General features: G+C 46.5%; 2 protein-coding genes across 2 annotated transcripts; both read right to left on the bottom strand.

Moving 5' to 3' along the window:
- Nucleotides 1-6488: 6488 nt before the first annotated feature.
- LOC134293657 (chromodomain-helicase-DNA-binding protein 2-like) lies at nucleotides 6489-8566 on the bottom strand. Its single transcript, XM_062961866.1, has 4 exons — nucleotides 8504-8566; nucleotides 8115-8205; nucleotides 7717-7966; nucleotides 6489-7315 (listed from the first exon to the last, which is right to left on the bottom strand). Exons 1-4 carry the CDS (start codon nucleotides 8564-8566, stop codon nucleotides 7000-7002), a joined length of 720 nt encoding a protein of 239 aa, XP_062817936.1. The 3' UTR covers nucleotides 6489-6999.
- Nucleotides 8242-10111, bottom strand: LOC134293594 (chromodomain-helicase-DNA-binding protein 2-like). The gene is made up of 3 exons (XM_062961654.1): nucleotides 9679-10111; nucleotides 9231-9409; nucleotides 8242-9139 (listed from the first exon to the last, which is right to left on the bottom strand). The coding sequence occupies exons 1-3, from the start codon at nucleotides 9934-9936 to the stop codon at nucleotides 9019-9021; spliced, it is 558 nt and encodes a 185-aa protein (XP_062817724.1). The 5' UTR covers nucleotides 9937-10111; the 3' UTR covers nucleotides 8242-9018.
- Nucleotides 10112-12171: the final 2060 nt, after the last annotated feature.

The following is a 12171-nucleotide window of genomic DNA, read 5'->3' as shown; positions in this document are numbered from 1 at the left end:
GAGGACATCTTAGAATCACCAGACTTCTCCGGGCGGAAAGAGCGGTGGTGGTCTGAAGGCCCCTGGCCGTGGTAGCCGATGGGATCCGACATCCGCCTGAATTCTTGCTGGTGAGGACGGATCTCTTCGGTTCTTCGCTTGGGATCATGGTGGTGCCTGGACAGGACAAGAGACAACCGCAGAGAGGAATCAGAAGAAGCCACTCAGCAACATGGCCCCCTTTGAGGTTTTAGGAATCGCATTCCTGTAAATCTAGATGTTCTTGGACTGACCCTGAAGGAGTCCTGCTTAGCAACATTTGGAGGACACCCCCTGCTCTTAAAAAGGCAGCTGGCACTTTTATCACCAAGCTTATGACTTATCCAAGCCTCAGCAACACAATTCATGACAAGATCCATTTTGACCCACCATTCAATTCAGCCTCATTTGACACAATGGCCAACTGGGTTCAGAGAGCTGTAGTCCTAGAAAGTAACTTCCCCAAGCTCTTGGATGAGAGAGGGGACACGAAGCCTGTTGAATGCTGAATCCCGAGAACAAGAGAAGTTAATTCTCACCGGTCATAGGAGTCACGGTGGCCCCGGTGGTCCCGGTCACTGTTGTCCTGCTCATGGGGCTGCTTGCGAGAGGGGGTCTTGGGCTGGTAGCTCTCCGAGCTGCAATGAGGTTCCTCGCGTGGGCGGCGGTCTCCATCGTGGTGCTCCTTGTGCCTGTGCTGCTCGTACGGATGGTGCCGTTCTCCACCCCGTCCTTGCCTGGCGTTGCCGCCGTAGCTGAGCATGCGCTCCCGCTGCCAGTCGCTTCGGTCTACAGGAAAGAAAAGGGAAACTCTTAGGTAAAGCCAAGAGCTTTGGGAGCCACATGATTAGATTTATAGACTTATACATGAGCCAAGGAAAGGGAGTTGCTTGGTTTTGCTGTCTCATGTTGTGCCAGCTTCCATTTGGTCCCTTACCCGAATTACTGAAAGGCCTTTTCTTCGGGTAGCTGTAGTTGTCACGCTGTTGCCCATGTATCTGAGAAGGATGGGGCTGTGGATGCTGGACCTTTGGAGGAGGAGGAGGAGGAGGAGGAGGAGGAGGAGGAGGAGGAGGAGGAGGAAGAGGAGGAGGAGGAGAAGGAGCAGGAGCAGGAGCAGGAGCAGGAGCAGGAGCAGGAGCAGGAGCAGGAGCAGGAGCAGGAGCAGGAGCAGGAGCAGGAGCAGGAGCAGGAGCAGGAGCAGGAGCAGGAGCTGAAGTGGCGTTGGGCAAGGGAGACACAACGGAATCCAAGCTGGACCCACAGTGCTCCGGGCGAGACATCTTCTTGGCTCCGGTGGCCTCTTCTTTCTTCTGCTGTTTCCACTGAGAGCAAAGAGAGGCCTTGGTGACAAACACGACAGTGATCTGGCCAAAAGAGATTTCTAGGCCTTGACCAAACCACCTGAACCACAGTTGGTGGTGTTTCTATCTTTTTTCCCCCTTGAGACAGTAAAACCACTCTAATCGGAACTTTAGTAGAACTTTCAAAGGCGTTGCATCCAAGGGGATAGAGTTAAATCCCTGGGATAGTTCTTTAACATTGGAACTGAAGAATGCACCCTCCTAGTACTGCCTTAATAAGTGAATCAACTAATAAACAGACTGCTGGTCTGTATATCTAGCTATTCATCTGTCTCTAGCTATTCTGAGTTCTAATCTAACCTTGGGGCTATCCAAAAACCTAAACCACTGGAGAAAGGATCAGTAATTGAGACCAAACCTTGGATTGCAATCCCCAGCTGCCCCTGCCTTGAACACTAGCCTATTCTCCCTCCATTAAACAGGACGGCAGTTCCAAACACAAACACATATATATATTGAAAGTGTCCCAAAGACCAAAACTGTTCCAGGCAAACAAATGCCTGTAGGTTTTCCTAGAGGACACGTTTCTTGCTTCTGGGATCGCCTGCTTGTTTCTCTATGCAGAAGTCTCACTCCTTTGAGTCCCCACGGTCTGTAGCACCCTCCCCTCTTTCGATGTCTCCGTCTCACCTCCTCCTCCTGGGACCGCTTCTTGTGCACCCTCTTGTACAGGTTGTGCAGCTTCCTCGCATCACAGTCTGTGAACTTGGAGGCAAAGATCCAGAGGTTCCTGGGGACATGAAAGGGAGTGTGTTCCCTCCGTGCTGGCCAGGCTTTCCCTCTTGTGTCCCTTGAGCCCAGGGACGGGAGGCCTGGCTTACCCTCTCCAGAGCTTGAGCTCCTCCTGCTCCGAGAACGCCTTCAAGCACTCGGAGATGTGGTCACCGATCTCCAGGAGGCACCTCCGGATGTGCTCCACCTGATCCTTCTCAGACAGCCCTCTCTTCGGATTGACCAGCTGCTTCAGCGCTTTCTTCACCGGCCGCATCCTCTCTTTGCACTGAAAAGGAGAGCAAGCAGAGAGCAAGCCTATCTCTTAGCCATATGGTGGCCCAGAGTGGGGTGGAAGGAGTCGGGGTTACTTTCAACCTCCCCGTTCCATTGCTATTCCCTATATCTGGCTCTTGAGAGAAGGAGCCTTAAATGGTTAGAGTCAGAAGGCAGCACAAGTTCTAAATTCTTCCGTGTCTCCAACTCCCAAGATCTGGGAAGTCGGCGCCTTCTACCTGCTTCCCCTCACTATCCACATTCAGTCAGAGGAAAACCTACTATGTTGAAGCTCTCCGGGTCCAAGTCATGCAGTTTGTCTTCGCCGCTCTGGATGGGCTTGCTCCTGGATGTACCGGGGACAGGGCCCTGAGGACTCTTGCCTTTTCTTCCAGATTTGGTCTCACTGCCTTTCGGCTGCAAAAGAAGAAAAACACGCCGGTGAGTCCTAAAGCAAAATCGGGGACATGACCGAATTTCACCCCGATGCAAGAAAATAGCGGAAGAAGGAGCCTTAACTCTGCTTGGTGGAATTCCCATTCTATGAAGAAATAAACAAAAGGTCCCCTTCCGGGGAGATAAAAAGGGGCATTAATATTAATATTAATAATATGAATTGGTTCTATCATTAAAATGGGGAAAAGTGTATTAAACTGCAAAAAATTGTGTTCACAGGTAGGACAGCCTGCTATATCACATTTTAAATGATGTATTCAAATACTGTATGCAAGTTTTGTTTTGTCGAAATATGTTTTGATATATATATATATAATAGATTGTTTTAAAATGATGATGTGTTTGTTTACGCTTTAGTCATGCTATAACCCCCTCAAGCCATCAGGAGAGGCGGGGGGGAAATAAAACTATTCATGTCATCGGCAATCACTCGTGTCCGAGTAGGATGACCTTCCGAATAAAACTATTATTATTATAATTGTTATTATTATTAGGAGATTTCAGAAGGGTCTCCAAAGACCATCAGAAAACACGTATTTCTTATGGTCTCAGGCACCCAATTCCCTCCAGTATTGCCCAGAGTCACCCAGTGGCTTGCTATGGCCAAAACAAATGGGGATTTGAGCCCTGGTTTCCTTGCATCCTGATCCAACACTCAAACCACTATACCACATAGCTCTCTAGTCTTACAACACAGCCTCTAAAACTGAGGTGGTTCTCAACCTGGACCCCAGATGTTTTTGGCCTACAACTCCCAGAAACCCCAGCCAGTTTACCAGCTGTTAAGATTTTTGGGAGTTGAAGGCCAAAAACATCTGGGGACCCAGGTTGAGAACCACTGCTCTAAAATCTTGAAAGAGGTCACAGGAAGACTTGGAGGAAGTCACACTCAGGCTCTGGGAAAGGCCAACAAACAACCTCCAAAAGACGATGAAGGCCAAGTGAAATTGGGGCAAAATGATCCACTATGCCTTGGAAAATTATTTTAGGGCACCTTCTCGATAGGTTTTTCCTTGAACTGTTTCCAAAATCATATCTTTTGGGTGAAAGCTTCCAAGGATTAGGAAGAGAATGGATAAGAAGTTCATCAATGTCTACATGGGATGTTGAAAGTGTTTCCTTCCCCTTTTCAAATATTCAAATATGCAATCATCCAAAGATGCTGGGATTTTTGGGACGGCCAAAAAAAGAGGCAGCAGAAATCCACACCGCACATCGTGAATTTAATTTAGCTTTAATCTGGATCTTAAAAGAGCTACCCAAGGTGCTGAGCCCCGATTCCAAAATAGGTTCCGTACCTTGGACAGTTTAAACTAAATAACCAAACCCGTTGAAGAGTCATCCCCAGTGCCTGAAACCATGGAAAAGCCACCAACCTCCTATTCAAAAATCTTAACATGTATAAATTGCCACATTTTCCTTTTACTCGCATATTCATTACAAAGCCTTTCATTCCTTTCCACATCTCAAGGATATTTTTATTATTTTGTTCCAAAATCCCCTTGAATCTCACTCAGAGAGAACTGAAAAACTAAGTAACCTATAAATGAAGAGTAAGGAGAAAGCAGCCACGTTAGTTTTAAAAGCTCATCCCATTTCAAAGCAGTAGTAGGTCCCGTTTTAACAACACTTACCATGACTAAGAAATAGGCAAAAAAGTCAAGAGAACAGCGCAAATGGCAAATATGCCTAGAAGGGAATCGATGTCGTAGGCGCCTGTCTTGTCAAGACCGCTCTCGCTCTCGAAATCTCTCCACCGCAAACAACCACAACAAGTGATCTCCTCAACTGACCACCTCAACTGACCACCTCAACCGACCACTGCCACTCACCAACTCAACCGACCACTGCCACTCACCAACTCAACCGACCACTGCCACTCACCACCTCAACTGACCACTGCCACTCAACACCTCAACTGAACACTGCCACTCACCACCTCAACCGACCCATGCCACTCAACACCTCAACTGACCAGCCACCTTTCCCAACATTCTATCTCATCTCCAAGGAAACAAAACAAACAAAGTCCATTCTACTCGGTCCCATCTGGCCAATCACGTCCCTTGCGATGGTTTGAACTGTGGTTTGAAAGTCTACTGGTTTCAACTGAGCTGTCCTGGGTCCCAATCCAACAGCCAATGAAATAAATCAATGAAATATCTATCAATCCTTCTTTGAATCAGAAACTGGGCAAGTTGGCTCCATTATGGGAGAGAAGTGGCACATAAATTAAATATTCTGATTGGTTTGAGTGTCAGATGTCACCTCTGGAGAAAAATAGGACACAAATGCTGCATTATTATTATTGGTATTATTATTAATAATATTATTATTTTATTATGACACAGCAAACAAGAAAGATATGCTGGATTTCATATCACAAAACCACAAGTCGAACACTTCCCAAGTGTCTAGGACTGTGTGATGTATTTTCAGATGATGCACGCAGATCCCAGTAGGGTGGCCTTTTGCAGTTGACAGATCGTAATTTTGTCAACGTCTATTGTTTCCAAATGCCGGCTGAGATCTTTTGGCACGGCACCCAGTGTGCCCATCACCACCAGGACCACCTGCACTGGTTTCTGCCAGAGTCTTTGCAATTCAATCCTGAGGTCCTGATAGCGGCTGAGTTTTTCCTGTTGTTTTTCATCAATGCAACTCTCATCTGGGATGGCAACATCAATGATCCAAACCTTTTTCTTTTCCACAACTGTGATGTCTGGTGTGTTGTGTTATTTTGAGATGGTTGCATATAGCAACTGCCACGAATCACAGAACTGAACTCAACCAGGCACACATACCCCAAATGACACACTTTACATGCTGCAGCAGTTTGGCGGAGGATGGACCAAGGATTATGGGATCTGCAGTACCTTCATCCAATTCACCTCCCACAGACCACTGTCATGCCTACGAATGATGAAACTGGACCAAATTGACACACAGGTGCAGGGTGGCCCACTTTACATCCTGGTGAAGTTTGGAGGAGGAGGGACTATGGATGATGGGACTTGCTATAACTTCACTCACTTCTTGAGAGCACCGCGACCCACACAAATGACTGATCAAGACCAAACTTGGTACATAGAGCCCCCATGACCTACTCTACATCCTGGCGCTGTTTGGAGGGGGATGGACACTGGATGATGGGACTTGCAAATGGGAGTTGGAGTTCACCTACACCCACTGAACCCAGCTGACATTGGATATTGACTACACTTGGAACACATGCAAACAATGCCTTTCTCAAATGACCCAGGCATCGCCGGGTCCCCAAGCTAGTAAATTAATAAAAATAATCTCTAGGCAATTACTTACCTGGGCGACAGAGGAGGAACAAGTAAAGGAAGTGATGATAAAATGGGCCAGAGAAGTAGGACACACCATTTGCATGAGTCTGTGGGAGGAGATATGGACAAAGAAGCCAGGATAGGCATATGCAGCGGAGATCGGGGAGAATTGGCACAAAATGTTCTACATGTGGCAGTTAACTCCGAAAAAACTGGCTTTGTATAATAAAGGAAAAACAAATGGAAAGTGCTAGGAAAGTGGAAAGAATATCGGCACTTTCATCCACATGTGGCGGGAGTGCAAAAGGGTAAAAAAGGTCTGGGACGTGGTATAAAAAAAATGACAAAAAATTTACAGGAACAATTTGAATTTAAATCATAAATATTTTTATTGGGAATCACAAATCCACAGGTAGATAAAAACACAGATAGGATTATATTCTATTTTACAACAGCGGCTACTCTGGCACAGGAATGGAAATTTCAAGAAATACCTAGTATTGAAAAATGGATTTCTAAAGACTTGGACATAATGAATATGGCTTTCCTGACACAAAAATTGGCCCAGGATAGAACATCAATTAATTGAGCGGAATGGAAACTACTTACAGATTACCTACAAAAAGAGAAAATAAATATGTATATAAAAAATGACTATTGAGAAGGCAACCTTAAAAAGTAAAGGTTTAGTGATCTATGCAATTACAAAGGATAAAATACCTAGTATTGAAAAATGGATTTCTAAAGTGTTGGACATAATGAATGTGGACTTCCTGACACAAAAATTGGCCAGGATAGAACATCAATTCATAGAACGGACTGGAAACTACTGACAGACTACCTACAAAAAGAGAAAATAAATAAATCTAATCTCCGGGTTCTTATGTCTTCCGGCTGTGCCAGTTATATCCAGGACTGATCTTCTGATCCCTATATAACCCTTGCAGGGGGGACCGGTGTTCAAAGACAGACATGGCTTCATGTGGGGCTTTCTGTGCATGTGGGGAGCGAGGATCGTAGTACTTGGAGGGAGGAGCAGAGGACATCTTAGAATCACCAGACTTCTCCGGGCGGAAAGAGCGGTGGTGGTCTGAAGGCCCCTGGCCGTGGTAGCCGATGGGGTCCGACATCCGCCTGAATTCTTGCTGGTGAGGACGGATCTCTTCGGTTCTTCGCCGCTTGGGATCATGGTGGTGCCTGGACAGGACGAGAGACAACCGCAGAGAGGAATCAGAAGAAGCCACTCAGCAACATGGCCCCCTTTGAGGTCTTAGGAATCACATTCCTGTAAATCTAGATGTTCTTGGACTGAACCTGAAGGAGTCCTGCTTAGCAACATTTGGAGGACACCCCCTGCTCTTAAAAAGGCAGCTGGCACTTTTATCACCAAGCTTATGACTTATCCAAGCCTCAGCAACACAATTCGTGACAAGATCCATTTTGACCCACCATTCAATTCAGCCTCATTTGACACAATGGCCAACTGGGTTCAGAGAGCTGTAGTCCTAGAAAGTAACTTCCCCAAGCTCTTGGATGAGAGAGGGGACACGAAGCCTGTTGAATGCTGAATCCCGAGAACAAGAGAAGTTAATTCTCACCGGTCATAGGAGTCACGGTGGCCCCGGTGGTCCCGGTCACTGTTGTCCTGCTCATGGGGCCGCTTGCGAGAGGGGGTCTTGGGCTGGTAGCTCTCCGAGCTGCAATGAGGTTCCTCGCGTGGGCGGCGGTCTCCATCGTGGTGCTCCTTGTGCCTGTGCTGGTCGTACGGATGGTGCCGTTCTCCACCCCGTCCTTGCCTGGAGTTGCCGCCGTAGCTGAGCTTGCGCTCCCGCTGCCAGTCGCTTCGGTCTGCAGGAAAGAAAAGGGAAACTCTTCGGTAAAGCCAAGAGCTTTGGGAGCCACGTGATTAGATTTATAGACTTATACATGAGCCAAGGAAAGGGATTTGCTTGGTTTTGCTGTCTCATGTTGTGCCAGCTTCCGTTTGGTCCCTTACCCGAATTACTGAAAGGCCTTTTCTTCGGGTAGCTGTAGTTGTCACACTGTTGCCCATGTATCTGAGAAGGATGGGGCTGTGGATGGTGGACCTTTGGAAGAGGAGGAGGAGGAGGAGGAGGAGGAGCAGGAGCAGGAGCAGGAGCAGGAGCAGGAGCAGGAGCAGGAGCAGGAGCAGGAGCAGGAGCAGGAGCAGGAGCTGAAGTGGCGTTGGGCAAGGGAGACAAAACGGAATCCAAGCTGGACCCACAGTGCTCCGGGCGAAACATCTTCTTGGCTCCGGTGGCCTCTTCTTTCTTCTGCTGTTTCCACTGAGAGCAAAGAGAGGCCTTGGTGACAAACACGACAGTGATCTGGCCAAAAGAGATTTCTAGGCCTTGACCAAACCACCTGAACCACAGTTGGTGGTGTTTCTATCTTTTTTCCCCCTTGAGACAGTAAAACCACTCTCATCGGAACTTTAGTAGAACTTTCAAAGGCGTTGCATCCAAGGGGATAGAGTTAAATCCCTGGGATAGTTCTTTAACATTGGAACTGAAGAATACACCCTCCTAGTACTGCCTTAATAAGTGAATCAACTAATAAACAGACTGCTGGTCTGTATATCTAGCTATTCATCTGTCTCTAGCTATTCTGAGTTCTAATCTAACCTTGGGGCTATCCAAAAACCTAAACCACTGGAGAAAGGATCAGTAATTGAGACCAAAGCTTGGATTGCAATCCCCAGCTGCCCCTGCCTTGAATATATTGAAAGAGTCCCAAAAGACCAAAACTGTTCCAGGCAAACAAATGCCTGTAGGTTTTCCTAGAGGACACGTTTCTTGCTTCTGGGATCGCCTGCTTGTTTCTCTATGCAGAAGTCTCACTCCTTTGAGTCCCCACGGTCTGTAGCACCCTCCCCTCTTTCAATGTCTCCGTCTCACCTCCTCCTCCTCCTGGGACCGCTTCTTGTGCACCCTCTTGTACAGGTTGTGCAGCTTCCTCGCATCACAGTCTGTGAACTTGGAGGCAAAGATCCAGAGGTTCCTGGGGACATGAAAGGGAGTGTGTTCCCTCCGTGCTGGCCAGGCTTTCCCTCTTGTGTCCCTTGAGCCCAGGGACGGGAGGCCTGGCTTACCCTCTCCAGAGCTTGAGCTCCTCCTGCTCCGAGAACGCCTTCAAGCACTCGGAGATGTGGTCACCGATCTCCAGGAGGCACCTCCGGATGTGCTCCACCTGATCCTTCTCAGACAGCCCTCTCTTCGGATTGACCAGCTGCTTTAGCGCTTTCTTCACCGGCCGCATCCTCTCTTTGCACTGAAAAGGAGAGCAAGCAGAGAGCAAGCCTATCTCTTAGCCATATGGTGGCCCAGAGTGGGGTGGAAGGAGTCGGGGTTACTTTCAACCTCCCCGTTCCATTGCTATTCCCTATATCTGGCTCTTGAGAGAAGGAGCCTTAAATGGTTAGAGTCAGAAGGCAGCACAAGTTCTAAATTCTTCCGTGTCTCCAACTCCCAAGATCTGGGAAGTCGGCGCCTTCTACCTGCTTCCCCTCACTATCCACATTCAGTCAGAGGAAAACCTACTATGTTGAAGCTCTCCGGGTCCAAGTCATGCAGTTTGTCTTCGCCGCTCTGGATGGGCTTGCTCCTGGATGTACCGGGGACAGGGCCCTGAGGACTCTTGCCTTTTCTTCCAGATTTGGTCTCACTGCCTTTCGGCTGCAAAAGAAGAAAAACACGCCGGTGAGTCCTAAAGCAAAATCGGGGACATGACCGAATTTCACCCCGATGCAAGAAAATAGCGGAAGAAGGAGCCTTAACTCTGCTTGGTGGAATTCCCATTCTATGAAGAAATAAACAAAAGGTCCCCTTCCGGGGAGATAAAAAGGGGCATTAATATTAATATTAATAATATGAATTGGTTCTATCATTAAAATGGGGAAAAGTGTATTAAACTGCAAAAAATTGTGTTCACAGGTAGGACAGCCTGCTATATCACATTTTAAATGATGTATTCAAATACTGTATGCAAGTTTTGTTTTGTCGAAATATGTTTTGATATATGTCCTGCTCACTTCAAAGGATCAGTCTGAACGCAGATCAGAGATGGCTGCTCTCAAATCCAATCTTTATTGAAGAACACATGACTTTGGAAAAGTCAGGAATGACTCAATGTTTACATACAACTATTTTTATAACTTTTAATGCTACGTAACACCACACGTAAATATCATCATCAAGTCCCACCCCCAATATCACATTACTACCATTTTCACACACTAGACCAATTATAATTGTTTATACTTTCGGCCCCAAGTTCCCAGGCATATTCTATCTTCTTCTGCCAGGTGCTCCTGGGATTGTTTATGTTATGACTCCCAGTTACAGGGCTGAATTACCAAAGCCCTGTAACTGGGTTCCATGACATGGTGCCCTCCTTTTCTTCGTCCTCCTCTTCGGTTCTTCTTTCATCACAAGCCTGAAACAAAACAATAATTCTATGTGTCCATTTTGTCCAAAGCATCCATATATTTTTTCAGTAAGCTACGATGGAATACAGGGTGTATTTTCCCTAAACTTTTTGGCAATGCCAACTGGAAAGTCACCTCGTTGATAACACCCTGTATTCTAAATGGTCCAATATATTTAGGGCCCAATTTTTTCGAAGGTAGCCCCAGTTTGATGTTTTGGGTACTTAGCCACACTAAATCTCCTTTCTCCAATTTATCACCTTCCACCCTCTTTCTGTCTGCGAATACTTTATACTTTTTATGTGCTTCTTTTAAGGATGCAGTCACTTGACTCCAGCATTCCATCATTTGCGCTTTCCATTTCCCTGCCTCTGTTCCCTCATTCTCTGTCCATCTTGGCAGCTGGGGCAGAGGCTGTATTTCATACCCGTAAACTACTTCAAAGGGGGTTTTATTTGTTGCTGAATGTATAGTCGAATTAAAAGCTAGTTCTGCAAAAGCCAACCACCGAGACCAGTCATTTTGTCTCATGTTAGAGTACATTCGAAGGAACTGCCCAAGTGTCTGCTGAGTACGTTCTACCGCCCCATTTGTCATGGGGTGAAAAGCAGAACTTAAACTCCTTTCTGCTCCTAGCATTTCCAGGAATTTTTCCCAAAATTTTGCTGTGAATTGTACTCCTCTGTCACTGACCACTCTACTGGGACATCCATGCAGTTTGTAAATGTGGTTTATGTACAATTCAGCTAGTTTCTCGGCTGATGGTAGTTTCGTCAGTGCTATAAAGTGGGCCTGTTTAGAAAACAGGTCCAATACTGTCCAAATATAACGATGTCCTTTGCTAACCGGTAGTTCCCCCACAAAGTCCATAGCTACACATTCCCAAGGTCTGGTAGGTTCTGCTACTGTTTGTAATAATCCCATTGGCTTCCCTCCTCTCGATTTATTTCTGGCACAATCATCACATTGAACAACATAATTTTTTATGTCCTTCCTCATCCCTGGCCACCAGCAATGTTTTGCTATGGCTTTTGTTGTTTTTGTAATTCCTGTATGACCAGCGCTCTGGTTGTTGTGAAAACGATGCAAAATCTTGATCCTTAATGTTGCTGGGATATACAGTTTCTTGTTCACAAACCAAAATCCCCCCTTCTGCTCCCCCTGTTCTGCATTGGATGCGATCCACTGGTCTCCTTCATAAGACTGTTTCAGCTCGTTTCCCCAATTATCTTTTCCGTCGAGTTCAACCATAGCAGTGTTCTCCTTTTGGGTTTGTGCTCTTGTTCTGACAGCTAAGCCCCATTGTTTGTCAGAGAATATTGTTCCCTCTTTTGCTGTGGGTATTCCTTCGTGTTGAGGCATGCGTGAAAGAGCATCTGCCAAGACATTCTGCTTCCCTTGAAAAAACTTTAATTGGAAATCGAACCTGCTGAAGTATTGTGCCCATCTAATCTGTTTGGGGGACAATTTTCGAGGGGACTTTAAATATTGGAGGTTCTTATGGTCAGACCAAATTTCAAATGGGATTCCGCTTCCTTCGAGAAAGTGTCGCCAGCATTCTAAGGCTTTTAATATGGCTAGTGCCTCCTTTTCCCATATCGGCCAA

The sequence above is a fragment of the Anolis carolinensis genome, unplaced genomic scaffold (genome assembly GCF_035594765.1).
Source record: "Anolis carolinensis isolate JA03-04 unplaced genomic scaffold, rAnoCar3.1.pri scaffold_9, whole genome shotgun sequence".
Lineage (NCBI taxonomy): Eukaryota > Metazoa > Chordata > Lepidosauria > Squamata > Dactyloidae > Anolis > Anolis carolinensis.
The sequence above is the reverse complement of the archived record's forward strand: the minus strand, read 5'-3'. Positions and strand labels throughout refer to the sequence as shown.